Source organism: Ursus americanus, chromosome 4, assembly GCF_024610735.1.
Source record: "Ursus americanus isolate L20-20 chromosome 4, mUrsAme1.1.p, whole genome shotgun sequence".
Taxonomy (NCBI): domain Eukaryota; kingdom Metazoa; phylum Chordata; class Mammalia; order Carnivora; family Ursidae; genus Ursus; species Ursus americanus.
Genome location: NC_142130.1, coordinates 63,081,081 through 63,099,556, shown reverse-complemented (window position 1 = coordinate 63,099,556; position 18,476 = coordinate 63,081,081). Strand labels below are relative to the sequence as shown.

The window sequence follows — 18,476 nt, the reverse complement described above, 5'->3', positions numbered from 1 at the left end:
TATGTATTCTGTGTTAATTATGTAAATCACAGAAATTTTAAAAATCTTACTATAGCATCACACATGTATTTTATTCTCCACTGAGAGAGAGAAATAGAGAAATGACGCTAGTGAGAGGCCCATAACTCTGGTTGTGCCCATAATGGTCAGCCACGAATGTAAAGCATTTTCGTCATGGGGGTATTGGTAAGAAAGTGAGGGAAGCAGTACATAAACTCAAAAAAAAAAAAAAGACAGATATTCAGAGAAAAGGGGAATCAGAGAGAAGTTGATATTCAGTTAATTAAGGAAGTCTTCACAGAGCAGATCCAAATCAGGCTTATACTTGGGAGTAGCATTTTACTAGGTACGTGAAGAAAGGGGCAGATTAGAAAACTGTGGGGGATTGAATCAGAGTAAATTTGTCCCACGGCAAAATAATATTTTTAAAAAAGAAAACATGTTGACTTATAACAACTGAGCCCGAAGTTAATTAGAGAGATAGATATATAAATAAAATGGTAATGTAGTATATAACAAGCATGTGTAAAAGTATGTGCTAGATGCCTTGAGGGTACTTTGAAGGAAGATATTAACTCTGCAGAATTGGGTAATGCTTTACAGATAAGATCATATTTAACTAAACTTTAAAGACAAGAAACGTAATAATTAATGTCAGGAAACAGGATGTGGCTCTGAGAACATGGCAACAAAGAGAACACCAACAAGAACTGAATCTAGAATTTTGGGAAAAGACTTGTATCAGGGGCACATGTCTTCTTGTGTGCTAGATTTCGGCTCCTTTGCTTATGTTAACTGGGCACTATGAAAAATAAAGAAAAGAAGCCAGGCATGTATGCTGTGAGGAACTCTAGCCCCTCTTGTTCCAATGTGGTGCCTAACAACAATGGTGGAGGCAGTTTGGAGTTCTTCATGGCAGAATCAAGCAGGTTGATCAGGAGAGATGAGGGACTTATGAATTTGTCATAATAAAGTTTACCCATGGGCCCTGGACACAGATTTCAGTTTCCTGGTTCAAGAACTTTGTTGTGTGAGCTGAAATTGTGCTTCTGCAAGTGAGTAGGTCCTTAACAGAAGTAATTCGCACTATTTATACTGCATTTATTTGTAACCCAGCATTCGCTTACATGAATAACTCTTGCTGCCTACTTAGACTTTGTCTGCACTAATATGCAGCTGTACAATTGACTAAATTTGGGGTTCTGTCTGACATTATTGAAATACTCCTGAATTTTCCTTTTACAGGAAAATAGTGTATATGTTACAACTGAAATGAGAAGTGTAATTTATTGTAATTCACTCCTTATGTATAGGTAAAACTATAAGCAAATATTTTCATGTCTTGGAACCTTTACTTTTCTCAGTTCCTTATCAAAAATGCTCACTATTTTTCCTTTAAACAAATCCTTGACTTTGCTATGGTATACATCTATCTAGACAAATAAAATCAGATTATTTTTACTTTGTTGACTTCCCCAAATACCATTTTTATCCACTACATATTTTATCAATTACTAACTCTTCATTCTTTATGCCTTAACATCTAGGAAATATGTAATATAGTTAATTTCTTTTATAAATTGTAAATTATGAACTTTTTGTTTGTAACTACTTTTTTTTTCAAGCAAATTCAGTATTATTTGATTCGAATAAGATATTCTCCAAAGAAAATAGCAATAAAAAATTTGACCCCATCTTTTGTATTGTAGAAATCAGAGATGAAATGCCATGTAGTTACTTGATTAACTTATATAGTTATCAGTTTTGGATTTTGATATTCAGAAATTATGTCACAAACCATTAATTTCTCTATTTTTTTAAATTTATAGTTACTTAGTATCTATGTTCAGACATCCTTTAATCATATGATGTTAAAATGTAAGACATATATTAAGATCTTCTAAAATCAACAAGTCATATTCAGCAAATTAAATATAATGTTAATATGACTGCAGATTATCTTGCTTTATGAACAGTAAATTAATGTCAAATCAGAATTCAGTTATTTTTATTATGTGTGTGTGCATGTGTATAATTCTGCATGTGGATTAGTGTATTTTTATTCTTAAATAAATGGGTATGTCTTGGAAGGGAAAAAAATTATCTGCATTTTCTATCCTGTATTATATTTGATTGAGCACTCTGTATTAACAGTATAATGGTTTTAAAAAATGTACAGAATTCTAGATACCTCAAAAATGAAACAAATGATAGGTACAAGTATTTTCAATGTCATGTTTCCTTATGAAAATGTAGCTGCATTTTCACTATCAATATCTAAATAAAAGGCCAAAAGAGAATGCACCAAACCAGACCTTTTAAACAATTGGGAAATGATGCCAAATGTTACCACTTGGTTACAGAAGTGAAAACCAGATATTGCAGGGTTTTTTTGGACTTAAAAAGGCAGCTCAGAGTCTTTTTTCTCCTTTGATGAGAGTTGCAGTCAGGCAGCTAAAATAAATGATCTTGAGGTGGAAGTGGTCTAGAAACCTCTCCATTATACTCATAAGAGATAAAATATACTCTCTGTACTCTAATATACACATATATGCATATATATTTAAGTTAAGAGATAATGAAGTTCTATCTTAAAGTGCTTTGATCCATTAAGTGGGGATAATAATAGACAATTCATAAATTCATTGTGATCTTTTATTACTGATCACAATAGGATCTATTTAGTGCGCCTTCCTGGCCTGTTACCCAAATTTCGCTCTTTTATAATAGAGCTGAAGTAATTGGATAAACAAGAATATACCATAAAAAGGATAAATGAAAATGTTTAAAATTTTTCAGAACACATAGGATGAAATGAAGTTAGTATTGATTAAAAATGTAACAGTGACTGGGAGAGATTTCTTATTCGACAGGTACTTTTCTTGGCCCAATTATCAATTGGCCAAGATGTTTTCCATCAAATTTCTTTCAGCAGATTTGTTTTCAGGTACATATGAAGTCAAGAAGGAAGGATGAGAGAGAATGATGGGCTGATAAAGTAGGAGTCAGAGAATGAACAATAATGATTTGTAGTGTCATCTGTCTGGGCACTTTAAAAGACTCTAGGGCAGTTCTCTTAAAGTGAATTTACAATTATTAAAACTATTACAGTTTTTTTTTTGGTTCTTTATTAGTCTAGGAAAAACCCTAAATTTAATGCATTTTCACATTTACAGGAAGTAAAGATATTGTTTGGTTTATACAAAAATCTTGATAGTACCTGAAAATATGTAGACTCTCTTCAAAACAAATCAAGATTTATTATTACTCATTTTTGTTGATAATGGAATAAAGAAAAAAGTCCACATAATGTTTTTTTGGCTAACCTAAAAAATGAACAAACAACATCAAAACCTGTTATTTGTATTCCAGTTCTTAGGAATTGAATGATATTAGCTGATTTTGAAAGCCTGCTTTTCAGATCTAATGGAATCTTATTTTAACTCATTGTCTGATAGCAAATAACCTAATACTTTATCATCTGTGCTAGGTTTGGTAGTATCAATTTCTTTACATGGAGTTTTAAAGGGCTAATATCATTATATGTTCTTGTATTTGATAGCCCTGTAAGACATTTCCTTTTGCATAAATTAAATACATATATTTTGAGATCCTAATGAACAAAGGATTTTACTAGCCGACGAAGAATGTATTATTTTCTGCTTTAGGTATGCATGAAAATTAAAATTACTCATGTTTTTTTAATTTAGAAAATGTCTTTCATTTACCTCCAGCCTGCCTAAACCATTTAGGAAAGCTTACATGAAAATAAGAAGGTATTATAAAAATTAGTAAATAAGAGGTAGATGTGTACATATACATAATATTTATTCAGTGTGTAATGTTGTTAAAGTCAGTTCTATTTTATGATCATGGTAATCGCACACCAGGCAATACCCATTTTCTCCAGTGATTAATGTAGCACCATTGAGTTTTTAGAAGGTTGTTTTCTTAATTTGACTGTCTAGGAAGCATTTTCCCTGTTGAAAAACAGGTGTAAACATCAATACCCAAGATAAGAGAGCTAGCTCCTACTGTTTTCTGATGTCTCCAGTGTAGAGAATCCAGCAGGTTCAAGTCTGAGGATTGAGTAAGGCTAATTTATCAGAAGTAAAAAACTAGAAAATTTTTGGTGTGACTCAAAGACTAGCTGAGAGAATGACAGGAAACCTTTTAACAGCAAAATAATCTGTCAAACACTTTGAATATATAGGGACTGTGTGGCAAACATGTGAAATCAAACCCCAGCACAGTAATTATAGGTAATTTGTGTACTGTTTCTCATTTCCTCTCTGTGTAAATTATATGCCTATCCACTTGAGACAAGATTTGACTTTTTGAGAATCTTACTGAGGTCTGTATCTTGACACTGGCTACATTGTTTCAGTGTTTCCTACGCTGCTCTTCAAATATTCAGCCAGTTTTGAGTGAAAGGAAGATTTTGGTGTAAAATTCTGTTAGTCTTTCTGTTTATTATGTTTTCTGTATTGGAATCTAATGTTAACTTTCGGCAACTTTGACTAATTATGGGTTAGGGGTTGAATATTATGGTTCAAGTCTATGTTCAATCACCTCTCCTATGTATGCCAAATAAAATAAATCATAAACCTTTCAGAATATTGGGTTCCATGCTAGTTGACTCGATACTTGTTAAAGACTCCTAGGTACTGCAAAATTGTTAGAAGGCGTTACCAGCTAATCAGGGTAAGAATTGCAAGATTCTAAGCTGTACATTAACATCATTTGTGAGAAAAAGAAAAGCAAAGTAATAATAATAACAATTAGCTTCTTATTTTGTTTGTTTCTAAAGATTGCTGTCATCTTATTTCCTACCATTAAGTTTTCCTAAAAGAAAAAATCAAAAAGCATTTAACATGCATATACTCATCCATCATTAACATTTTCTTTAATATTATATGGTGGCGTTATTTGTGTTTATTTCTGTTGTGTTTTTTCTTTGTTTACTTTGACAAAGCATGTCATTTTCTGTTTTACCTATTTGTATTTTGCTACTGCATGTCACACTTTTTTTAAATGACTCAGTGAACAAATGAATTCTTGTCATTTTAAATTTCACTCTAAATATACAAGCAATCTGCTTATTCTCAAACATCGCTCCAAGTTTTTGCTTTGTGTGGGAGCAGGAAAAAGAAGTGAACAAAAAAAATGACAAGAACTGTGAGGTACAGCCAGCTTTGTACCTGATAATCTGTGTAAGCCTGTTAAAGTTAAACCTAAATAAGACATATGTATTTATAATTTGAATCATTTGTGTTTCTCTTTTGTTTGCATGATATGATTTTGTTTTATATTTTTTTTCCACTCACCAGATGTTCCCAACACTTTGCTTCCCACTACTATCATCCCCTCCCTTACCACTGCAACAGTCACAACCACAGTAGCCATAACAACCAGCCCAACCACATCTGCAACAACCAGCAGCGTAAGAGGTACAGTATGCTTCTTTGTTATGGCCTGGAAAACACATTAAATGAAGCTTTAAAGGGTTTTTTAAAAGGGTAGAAAAATTGAGATCCAATTTTACTTAATTATAAGAAGTAATTAAGTCACCTAAATTACTATCAATTAGGGTTATTGGAATAGAATATGAAGCAAGATGGTACATTTTAAATTTTTTAGTGCCACTTATGACTGTTATGAAAATATTCCAGAATATAGGTTAAAAATATATGGAGCAAACACTAGCAAATTTAAATGTGAACATGGGACACTTTTTTTTTCCTTTTGCCTTGCCTTGTAAGTGTATGCAAAGAGATAAGATGTGCAAGGTTGCAGAGGTAGCTTTTGCTTTTTAAAGATCTTTGTTTAATGTTAATGACTTATTCTTCTGCCACTGGATTAAAAATACCCACAGTGTTGAATGTGTTCTAAAAATTGGCATAATTCATGGGGTCATTATAAACTCTTCGCCACGTAGAACTTTTAAGTAAATATTCAACATGTCATCCTAAAGTAATTCTCTGAGTAAATCTATTTAGTCTAGTAACAGAATGTTCTAAAAACGAATATGGGTAAAGCTATCCAGGATGATAGGAATTCATTTGGCTCCGTGAGTAATTTCTGGTATTGGTTTATTAATAAATATTCTTGCCTTAAGGAAAGCAACCTTGAAGAAATAGAATATTTAAAGGCAAAAGATAATTGCATTATGGTTCAGAAATATAAAAAAGGATTCCTGAGCAGTCATTAAGTGGTTAGTAGGTGATGAAGAAATTTAAAAAAATTTTATGAGTGCATTATAGGAAAACAGATTTTAAACTTAATTTTTGCATAAACAATGTTCAAAGAGAATTTGTCCTATTTAAGTCTGTCTTTTTGTATTTATACATGTTTTATGTCATGTTGGCTATACTAATATGTGTTTAACTTAACAATTTAACTTGAAATCATGGGGACTTTACATTAATATATGTTAATTAGAGTTGTACTAAGTACTGGCTTAACATTATTTTCCTTCACTTGTAAAGATTGTTCAATTAAACTGTTTTTCTTGGGATTTTTATTAATTTTCAAGATTAAACTGAGTTGCTAGCTTTGATGTAACAGTTATCAGAGTATTTTTCTTTTGCTTCTGAAAAATATCTGATATTAGATAATTATTAATTTTTAATAATGTCAACTCTATTATATGATATATTATTAATAACTGAAGTTTGATGATAATAGCTATAAGAATTTCTCAAAAATTCCTATGTTTATTTTAGTATTATTAAGCAAATGGTATTTGAGCTAAATCTACAAGAATTTAAAGATCTTTCTCATAGCAATTTATATGGAAATGGGGGAAAAGTAATAAAAATGAAAAAAGGTAAAAAACACTTTGTGATATTATATGAAATGAAAGATGCCTAAATTTTTACTTTGCTTCAGTTTATTATTTTTCCAAAGGTTTTTACAAATAGCAATTTAAATGAAATGCAATTAGTGCATGCTAAAAAAATCTCTATGATAAGTTCTGACTGTACAGACAAATCACTTTGATGGAAGAGGATGGTGACATTGACTTAATTTTTTTTTGAAGACCTACCTTTAACAAAAAAAGTTCCTAATAGTCAATTATTCCTACTTTCTTTGAAAACATTTATTGAGGACTTCCTATATATATATGGGATCATGCCAGACAATAGTTATGGAAATTAAACATGTTGTATCTAAAATCATTAGCAATTAAATTAATGCATCCTTCCCAAATAGCCAGTGTCTGTGCTTGATGAAGGAAAAGTATTCATGCCCTTTCTGAGCATATATAGCTATACACACACGTCTTAGAATAAGAGAAACATGTTTTATTTCAAAGTGAGGTGTTTAATAACATATTTTATATTTGTTCACATGCATCTTAAGTGGAATCTTACTTATTGCATTTTAACCAGCCTGTTAAAATGAAATAAATTTTCTACTTTTTCTAGTAAATTCACTTTTGACAGGTTTCCTAAAATGTTCTGTAAACTTCACACCGTGGACTTTAAAAGTGGTAAAGAATTAATATTTTCTGCAGAGGAACATTACAAACATCAGAGAAGACACACACCATTCCCTGTTATTTTTACTTAACAATTGGAAGATATTTTTCAAAAGGCACCAAAATATGTGGAAAGAAAAATGTATTTTATAAGTTAGGCAATTCATAGTAGTTATTTTGTATAGAAAAAAATAGCAGCATTGACATTAAATGTTAGTCTAATGCCTACTTTTCTCTCCCATCTTCAACCACGGAGGGCTGGGAAAAGTCATCAAGCACACCTGTATTGTTAATGTTCTAGTCCATATTTGAGGGAGTGGAAGACTCAGTCAGTACATAAACATTGTTATGAATTATTTTATGTATTTATCTGTTTAATTTCCATTTCCATTCACTAGAATGTGAAGGTCATCAGAGCTAGGACCTAAATTGTCATATTCACTTTTTAAATTTTTAATTTGAGTACAGTTGACATACAATGTTATGTTAATTTCAGGTGTACAGCATAGTGATTTGACAAGTTTATACATTATTCTGTGCTCACCGTGTGTGCTACCATCTGTCATCATACAGTGCTATTACAATATCATTGACTATATTCCTCGTGCTGTGCTTTTCATTATTGTGACTTCTTCATTTCATAACTAGGAAGCCTGAATCTCCCACTCTCCTTCACCCATTTTGCCCACCCACCACCCCTTTCCCCTTTGGCAATCATTATTTTGTTCTTTGTATTTATAGGTCTGATTCTGCTTTTTGTTTGTTTTATTCATTCCCTTTTTTTTAGATTCCACATATGAGTGAAATCATATGGCATTTTTCTTTCTCAGTCTGACTTATTTCACTTAGCATAAAACCCTCTAGATCTATCCCTGTTGTTGCAAATGGCACAATCTCATCCTTTTTTTATGGCTGAGTAACATTCATGTGCATATGTACGTTTGTGTGTGTGTATGTATACACCACATCTTCCTTATCCATTCATCTATCAATAGACGCTTACGTTGTTTCCACATCCTGGATATTGTAAATAATGCTGCAATAAACATAGGGTTGCATATTTTTTTTTGAATAAGTGTTTTCATTTTATTTGGGCAAATACCCAGTACTGGAATTATTACATCATATGGTATTTCTATTTTTAATTCTTTTGAGGAAGCTTTGGGGTGCCTGGGTGACTCAGTTGGTTAAGCGTCTGACTCTTGATTTCTGCTCAGGTCATGATCTCAAGTCTGTGAGATTGAGCCCCACATCAGGCTCAGCACTGGGCATGGAGCCTGCTTAAGATTCTCTCTTTCCCTCTCCCTCTGCCCCTCCCCACCATGCTCTTTCTCTCAAAAAAAAAAAAAAAAAAAAAAGATCATTTTTTTGAGGAAGTTCTATACCAGCTTTCACATTGTTTTGAATTTTGTATACTATCTTTTTACAGTTGTACGGTATTCCTTTATTTGTGTATTGTCTATTAAATTAGAACTTTCAGATGCAATTATACTTCAAATGCAATTCATTTATAAATTAGTAAAAGACCTTTCAAAATCATAGTTAAAAAAGTATTGTAATAATAATATATTGCCTAAGAAAAGGTGAGAACTAAAGAGAACTCAATATTTTCATCTTTTTAAGTTTTTTTAGGTTTACTTGTTTCAGCTCTTTCATTCAATAATCTAAAGTAACTATATTTGATTTTGTGAGGTTTAAATCTTATTTCTTCAAATTTCATAGACTATAACATTTACCTATCTATATATTTAATAAATTACTGCAAATAAATTGCCATTCATGTCTCTATTTACACTCTTTCACTGTGACTAAGTTTCCCATCCCAAGATATGATAAACATACAATTTAAAATACATTTAAAGAATCACACCTGTGGCTGTATTGGAAATCAAGGTGAAATAGAATAAAAGAATCTCCTCAAATCATCAGCCACAACCTTGAGAATTTTCACATCTCTTCAGTTTGTACATAAAACTCATTTCTGTTAGAAAGAGGAACTTCAACCATATGGAACAAAAGCTAGCAATTTGCACTATCTTGTTACAAATAAAGGTGCTAAGACATGGAGAAGCCAGCAAACTGGAGCAGTCCTGGGCAAGATGGGGGAAAAATGTGCCCTAGAGGCATCTTTGGGTGTGAGTTTTGGTTCTTCTGTTCACAAGGTCTTTGGTCTTGGACAATGAATCAAATTGAGCCTCAACATTTTTATCAGAAAAATGAGAAACACTTGATAGAAACACTTAATTCCCAGGTTGTCTTGAGGATCAGATAATATCTAGAGTTCTGGAAATATAATCAGCACTCAGTGTATAATAGGATTATTTTTCAGTTCTTCTTAATCAAACAAAAGTGTTTATCTATAGTTGTATCATGCAATTACTGAAATTACTTGGTGTTAGTGTACTGATTACATTTAAGCCCAATTTTTATTAATTATATGAAAAATTACATAAAGTGTTACTAGAGCATATAGAATTTATCTATCCATGAATATAGCAATAGTTTATAAACTATTCTGGATTTATATCATATATCTAAAATCTGAACATTTTATAGATCTCTTAAAAATGTTTTCCATTACAAAAGACCATTGCTACAAGACATTTTTAATTTCTACTTTTGGAAAGTGCAGGATTTTTTAAGTCTAGTGGCCTGATTAACCCTATCATTCAATTCACATGGCATATATATAGTCTCACAAATGTTTCTTGTGTTTTGTTTTTTTTCTTTTGTATCACTGTGATAAATGTTAATGAGTTAAATATGATCGTTTATGAAATGGTTCCAAATGAACTGATGTGATTTCTAGTATTAATATTATTTTAGCATGGTGTGTTTAATTTGAAAACCTTTTTCATTTTGATACAGCTTTAATTTCATAACTATAGGACTCTTTAGCAATATCCTCACTTTACAGGTAATAATATAAAGGTATTGAATATATATATATATTATATATATTGAACATATATATAATATATATATATAAATATATATATATATGACATATAACAATGGCTATATCTATTTATCATTATTTTTTAAATTAGTCTTCGTAAGTGGATATTTTATATTTATCAAGACAGAAAAACTTCTAAACTCCTAATCTGTTTCTGGCTCTGCAAAATTGTTGTCTTTCAAGTACAAAAATGAGATGATAGATATAAAAATAAGATATAAAACATCTGATATACTTCCCAATACTAAGAGTCTGTTCAAATACTTTATGCATTTCAATACATCAAATAGGGAAACATAACTCCAAACTTGACAAAATTTTTTAGTCTATCTTTGTAAACATCTAAATGAATTACTAGTTCAAATATAGATTTGGGTTTACATTAGACTTTGAAATGGAAAAATAATTTTATAGTAATAAAATTATATCATTTTCTAGTAATCTTAACCAATTTATTAATTATAATGAAATTAATTGCAATGGGACCTTATTTCAGCATGACATTGGAAAACAAAAACAAAGGACATCTTTTAAAAATTTAAGAAGTTGACCATTATCAAACTAACTACAACTAGAGTAATAATGACCAAACACAAAATTTAAAGATGGGTACTGTTGCATTGATTGTGGCCTATTGATAGTAATGATTTCAGATAGGAATGTCTGAGGCACTGTCCTGGGTGGGCATACTTGTAGGAGCCCCCACAGACATTTACTCCACCAGGGCCAATGCTATGGCTGGACTAGCCCTTGTGGTTCTTATTATGAGCTCAGAATGCATTTTAGCAAGAAACTTCAAATGAAAAGTTTTATTACTCAATTCCTGGAAGGCCACACAATGAGGTCACAGACTGAAAGAAAGAGAAAGCGTGCATGGACCTTGTGCTCTGCCTTTACTAGGCTGTCTAAAGGTTTTGGGGGATCACTAATTGGTGAAGTTGGAGAGTGGGAATGAGGGCACAGGAAGTAAGAAATGGGGTTACTCAAAGTAGTTACCTAGGCTATTCATGGGTTTCTGAAAGAGGAAATTTCACAGGTGGAGCAGCCTAATTCCTTATTTGTTGTTTGGCTAGCAGCTATGTATCCTACTGCAGGCAACATGTTTATTCAAGGTGAGTGTCTTTTGAAATGGGTACCTTGAGGGGGCACCTAGATGGCTCAGTCTGTCAAGTGTTGGTTCAGGTCTTGATCCCAGGATCACAGGATAGAGCCCTGCGTGGGGCTCCCTGCTCAGCAAGGAGTCCGCTTGTTCCTCTTCCTCTGCCCCCTCTCTCACTGGCTCTCTCTCTCTCTCTCACTCTCTCTCTCAAATAAATAAATAAATAAAAATCTTTAAAAAAAAAAAAAGAAAGAAAGAAAGAAATGGATACCTTGACAATGAAAAGCTTAATGTCAGGCTCTTCCGCTGAAGGTTCTCAATTCTTCACTATTAAATAGCATGCTAAATTTGTTACTTGTGTCTAAATGTAATATTAGGGGCGCCTGGGTGGTGCAGTCGTTAAGCGTCTGCCTTTGGCTCAGGGCGTGATCCCAGCATTCTGGGATCGAGCCCCACATCAGGCTTCTCTGCTAGGAGCCTGCTTCTTCCTCTCCCACTACCCCTGCTTGTGTTTCCTCTCTCACTGGCTGTCTCTCTCTGTCAAATAAATAAATAAAATCTTTTTTAAAAAATGTAATATTAACTGAAATATTTTAAATCATCTGTGTAGAATAGAATGAATTTTAGCATACACCATAGCTCTTTTAGCCCATATGCTGCCATTGGATTTTTAAATCATGTGAATGACATTAAACTTAGTTATTTAAATGTAAATGAAGTTAGGGACCTGTTTGACCATTAAGGATAATCCTAAAATATTACTATCTAAAAAGATCTTAGTAAATACTTTCTTCTCTAAAAGTTTCTTGAGGTAGGGGCACCTGGGTGGCACAGTGGTTAAGTGTCTGCCTTCAGCTCAGGGTGTGATCCCGGCGTTATGGGATCGAGCCCCGCATCAGGCTCCTCCACTGGGAGCCTGCTTCTTCCTCTCCCACTCCCCCTGCTTGTGTTCCCTCTCTCGCTGGCTGTCTCTATCTCTGTCAAATAAATAAATAAAATCTTTTAAAAAAAAAAGTTTCTTGACATAATCTAAGTGACTTGTAAAAAAAAAAAAATCATTAACACAAAGTTAAACACTAGCAAATAAAAAAAAGTTGCTGAACTATTTACTTTGTGCCAGCACAGAGAAATTGAGACAAATTGTAAAATTCCACACATATTTAATATGGTCATTTTTAATGAACTACAAATCCCTAAAATGCTGATTATGAAATAGTATTTTTGTATGCAGATTTATTTATTTTGATTGTTGTTTCCTTTCTCTGGCCTCAAAATACAATAAGCTAAAGTAAAATAAACACAATATGGATACATGTGTCCCCCAAACCACTGTCTGAAAAATCTATTTAATTAAATAAGGTTTAAAAGCAATAATGATCTGACCTATGCTTCTATTCTCTATTTCCTTTATATCAAAAGAAAGTCTAGTCTAACTTTATGTTATTTTTATTTGGTTTTATTAATGTGTCACCTCCTTCCCTTTTTGGTGTAGATACTTTAAAAATTGAATACAAAATCATAAACATTTAACAGAATAAAAGAAAAAGGCAACACTGAGAAGGAGTAAATGGAGTAAAAGCATTGTAGCTCTGAGTTAGTCACTTTAAATGCACTCAAATAGAGCATTTGCAATGGTAAAATATATCATCTAGACACAGTTAAATCCCAAAGTGTGCAAATCAAGAAGTTGTTTATGAGCTTGTATTATGAGTGTTTAGCTATTAAAAATGTTTCTGGTTTTATTGGTGGTAATAAAACACAATTTGCATGGTGTTGTGAGCTTTTAAAAATTAAGTGTCAATATGTTGGGTTTTTTTCACTTGGCAAAAATTAAGTAATAATTCAGTCTCCAGATGGTCCATATAGAGAGACCTGCTTATCTGCAAAAAGACAGGTTTCCACATTTAAGCTGTAAGTGTGGCTGAATTTCCATTAGTCTTTTTAAAAGCTACAATAATTATATGAAGTTGACGCAGATTTAAAATTAAATATTGAAACATTATAATGAAAATAGGCTACTAAAATGCTTCTTGCTTAGAAAGAACGAGCAACACAGATGGTCCATAGCTGAGGGCACTTTCAGCCTTGCTACAAGTATTGTGTTGCTAGTGAAAAGGGAGAGGCTACAGGGTGGGCATGGGAGGGAATGCTGACTGGAGGACCCCATCTCTTAGTAGCTATGGACCCACACATTTGAATAATGGCAGTGTTTCAGTTTAGGTTATTCCAAGATAGCATAGCATGCTAAAGTCATTTTGTATTCTAGTAGATCTTATGTGGAACAAGAATGCATCTCTCTTGTTATGTATAACCACTTCCAAAACTAAATGAAGCATTTGACTCTAACTTGTATGAAGATGAACTCTAGCAAAATTTGAAAATCCTTAAATATTTACCTATTTCTTTATAGCATTTGGGAGTAGTTGAGGAAAACTGCTATTCTTATTTTCTTTCCAATACGACCTATTAAGGGAAGCAGTACACTTATGCTCTATTCTATTTTCTAAGGGCACTCTTGTGGTTTGTGCAATTTAAAACATCAAACATTTTTAAGAGTTTCATTTTAAGCTTGTTTATTTCTTTGGCGTAGATCAATTTAAACAGAAATCTTTGTTCCATTAGTTTATATTTCTTCTAAGTAAACAGTTTTACTAATATTGTTTTTGCTTCTGTAAATGTAGGAGTGTCTTAATTGATTTTATGGTAATAATTCTAGATTTTATATAATCTAATAATATACACATTTCCTGCAAAACAACATCTAAGAAAGAAAAGAAAATGTTCCCTAGTAGACTATGTGCCATTTTCTGGGATTCATCTTTATATAATATGCATATACATACAAATATTAAATTTAAAATTTTCCATATTTAGGATATTCCAGAAAGCGCATCACTTATAAAATACCAGGACTTCGTCACTTATTATTAGGATGGTGATGTGTTTTATATTTTAAAAGCTTACCCTACATAGATGAATTAATGTGTTTCCAGAACATCTCTAAAATTATTTTTAAAATCATTAATAAACTAAACTGGTTGTATCTTTCTTACTAACCAATGAATTAAATTTATGAGCTATGCCTTTGAAGCTGAAAAGATTGCTGGCACTGCCCTTGCTTCTTTGACACTCCACATGAAACACAGTTAATAACCTCCTGTGTTAGCTTGGTGAAACACTGAATTGATACTAATTATACCAACTTTGGGATAGAAGGTGACCTTGACTTCCGCTGGAACTTTCTGCCAGGACAATAAATAAGAGCAAATGCCACAAAGCATGACTTCTGAGAAGGGTCTAATACAATCTATTAACTCTGGGGAGTTTGTGGAATTATAATAAGTGCTTGAATAATTGTAATATTTAAAACATCTCTTGCTTCAATAATACAGTAGTTTTTTTTTTTTATTTCTCTAGATTTCAAATAATCTCCCATTAGCTTTCTGTACGCATTTAAATTAGCAGTGGCCAGAAAATTTAATGCTACTTGATGCAAAGCGTGTATAAGGTGATTGTAAGGCAAAGAGACAGATTGTTCTGAATGAGTTCTCAAATATGTCTATAATAGTTATACAGTTTTAGTATCAGAAATGCTCTATGCTAAAGCTGAGATAACACTGACTTTTAAGGGAAAACATGTCTATAAAATGATTAAGAAAAACGACTAAGAAAAAAGTATTGTCCCAGTAGGTACACAGGCTTAAACTATTATACAAGAAAACCTGTTAAGGCCAATGATGTGTACCAGCTTCACAGTTAAAAACTTGAGTTCGGTAGTTCTGAAAAAGGTCAGCAAAGTTACTGTAAATGCTAACAGGTTAGTAAGACCAGAAATCAAACTTTTTTTTTTTTTTACCACTATTGTTCAAAGGATTACATTAGTGTAAAGGGAATTCTGCTCAAAGTGTTCAGTATAATAAGTGTAATACCTAATTTAAGTCCAGTTATTCCTCATTTTAGGAAAAAAAAAAAAGAGGTGAACTCAAATAGTCCCAAGACTATTTTATTTAACTCACTAGTAAGCAAAGAATGCTGATGCATGAGTATTTAAATAGAGAAAGAAAAAGCAACTTGAACATGAGGAACTGCAATAGATTCATTGAGAAACATACTTTTTCGAAAGTGTTTGAACCACGTTTGATGTCTAAGAACTAGGTTCCATAATGAAAAGCAGGAGGGTCTTCTAGAGTAGTCTGTGTTAAACTGGATAAGTTGCAATGGTCTTAACACAATTATTTTTCTTTTTCCTTGAAGTCACGTTCTTTAAATATTGATTATAAACTTTTTATGTCCCTAGTTTAGATAGTGTGTTACTCAGAATAGCAGCAGGAATTGATGACAGTCTCAAAAGAGCGTAGCTAAAGAGTTTTTAACGAGGAGACTTTCACAGAAGTATGGGCAGAGTTTGGAAAACTAATATGAGATGTAGAGGCACACGAGAACTCTCAACAGCAAGGTGCTGTGATCAGCTCTGGACCTGAAGGGCCAAAGGAAGTGAACAGGATTATTCTAGATAGAGAAGAATCAGGCCAGAAAGGGGGTAACTTGAAAAGAGCGGTGGCCAAAGAGGGATCCAGCCAGTATCCAAACTTTGGTCAGGTGAAGACACTAGGAGAGGAAGGATCAATATTGAACCATTTCTTCTCCTGTCTTCCAATATCTTTCCATTAATCCAATTCCAAGAAAATCGGAAGTCAAGGAATCGGGGTGGAGCAATGCAGAGAAGTCAAGCTCCCAGAGCACAGAGCAAGGCAATAAAAGGTGGAGGGTGGATTTGGGGACCAAAAGGAAAATGAACAATAGAGACACATGGGTGTTATCTTATTGGTTTAGAATATGTCATATAATCTGTTCACCCTGGGCAGCAGCAGTCAGATTTTATTTTAGTTTTGGATTTTTCTCATAAATATATACATCACAAGTCTATAATAGAACACTAGTCATGAAGCTACTAATGGTGGTAAAATAGCAGCTGTCCAATTCACTTTAATATATAATTTCCTTTTCCAGGATACTGCTGGAGAGAGACAAACACTGTCAATGTAGAGAGTAGATTATGAAGTTTGGTAGGGCTGGCACAACAAAATCTTTAAAAAAATAACTATTCTTATTTAAATAACTTACTTTCCAAGAGGAAACCATTTTGAATCTTGGTGTGAGGAACACCCATTCAATTCATTGAGTAGTGAGAGTTTTCTCATTTCAAATATTCTCAAATCTTCTTGCATAGATGCAAACTGTTTTATTTGAATTAAGTATTTTCAAAAACTTGGTTACAGGGGGTAGGGGGAGCTCTAAAAATGAGTTAGCTGTAAGTTAATAATACACTGATACAGATATGTATTATTAACTTTCTATTAAAAGAATTTTAGTGTCACATAGACAAATAATTTTCAGTCTGGAGATAATAGCTTTTCAGAAAAGAAAATCATTTTCTTGAGAGAAGATTTTAGAAGCAGCAATCACAGTCTTTAATATATTACATGATATTGCTGCCTTTGATGTTTTTAAAGTATGTGTACTTTATTAATTCAGTGAAGTTGGCAGATAGGAAACTTGTAAAGTAAAAACAATTCAGCTTATTTTCACTCTGAAGTTAACTGTCTATGGCACAGCTTGTGCCCGTAGCATTTTACCACTGACAGGCCAGAAAGTTTTGTTGAGAGTAGGATATTAGAGTCGTTTTTAAAGAACTGGGAATAACAGTCTAATTTTTCTGGTGTTTCTAGATATCCTATCCCCTAGTTCTGAGAGTTAGCTGGAAATTGAGCTCTGTATCTCAAGATGCTTTTTTAGGGAACTGAAAACAAATTCTTATATACTTTTCTCTTAAACCTACCAGGTTAAAGACAGACACATTGCATCTTAAATCCAAGTCAAAAGAATGTGCAAATTAGAAGAAAGTCCTAGTGGTTCATTTTACTACTTCATTTTCATATTTCTAATTTCTCAGTTTAATATTTGGTAATATATCAATGTAGATTTTTCCATGACAATGTATAATGTGAACTTTTTGAGTAACTTTTAAATTAAACGGTGCTTTACTAAAAGATAAAAATAGTATACAACACAGTTTAAATGTATAGTTATGTTTCACTGGGTTAACAACAAATACTGTATATAGACTCAGCATGAGACAGTGAAATTAATTGCTGGAAGCAGGATATTTTGGTGTTATCCTGACTTGGCCTCTTGACATGTGATCTTAGGCAAGGCAATTCATCTCTCTATCCAAGGGGCTATGTGAATTCCAAGGTGTTTCTCATTTCTTGAATTCTATGAAATATGATATGCATATCTGAGTCTTTCACCAAGATTTCAGAGACCAGCATAGTTTCTAATGTTTTTCAATCAGAGCTTGGGGACAAAATCTCTTTGCATTTGAAATGATTGAAATAATTTCTTTAACATAATTCTATACTTCCAAACTTCATTTAGGTTTGAATGTTCTGAGAGCTAAAAGATTAATATCAATTGCTAGATTCTGACCACAATATATAGCTTTTTGTTCACTGTTTCCTAGCCATATGCCCAGTGAAAGGTTATCCATACTATCTGTAAAATTTTTAACCTCACATTATGGTGGTAAAATAAATATTCAGTTCCGGCTGTGATGTCTGTAAAACTAATGCAAATGGCCCATTTTCATAGTTCTGTAATTGAGTCCAAAGTCTCTGTTGATCAAATGCTTTGTAGCCAATGTCCACAGTTTACACAGACTTTCTGATACTATTTTCTCTTAGGATTTAAGACTGATCTATTTGTATTGGATTAAAATGGTTATAGAATAAAATGGTGGAGAGCATGGCCTCTGCTGGACTCATATTATCTGGGCTCTTTTTTTCACTTTGCCACACTTGAGTTTTGTGACATTCCTTAAACTATCTAAGCCTCCATTTCCTGATCTAAAAAATGCAGATAATAATAATAGCATC

At 32.5% G+C, this 18,476-nt stretch overlaps 1 protein-coding gene across 2 annotated transcripts in view; it reads left to right on the top strand.

The window, feature by feature from the left end:
* CADM2 (cell adhesion molecule 2) overlaps positions 1–18,476 on the top strand; it is a 1,025,914-nt gene that overhangs the window by 944,132 nt on the left and 63,306 nt on the right. The window contains exon 8 of one of the 2 annotated variants that reach the window (XM_045785418.2): positions 5,331–5,450. The exons of the other annotated variant lie outside the window; for it this stretch is intronic. Within the exon in view, the coding sequence (XP_045641374.1) occupies positions 5,331–5,450 (120 nt within the window). The remainder of the gene's footprint in view (positions 1–5,330; positions 5,451–18,476) is intronic. 2 annotated transcript variants of the gene reach the window in all.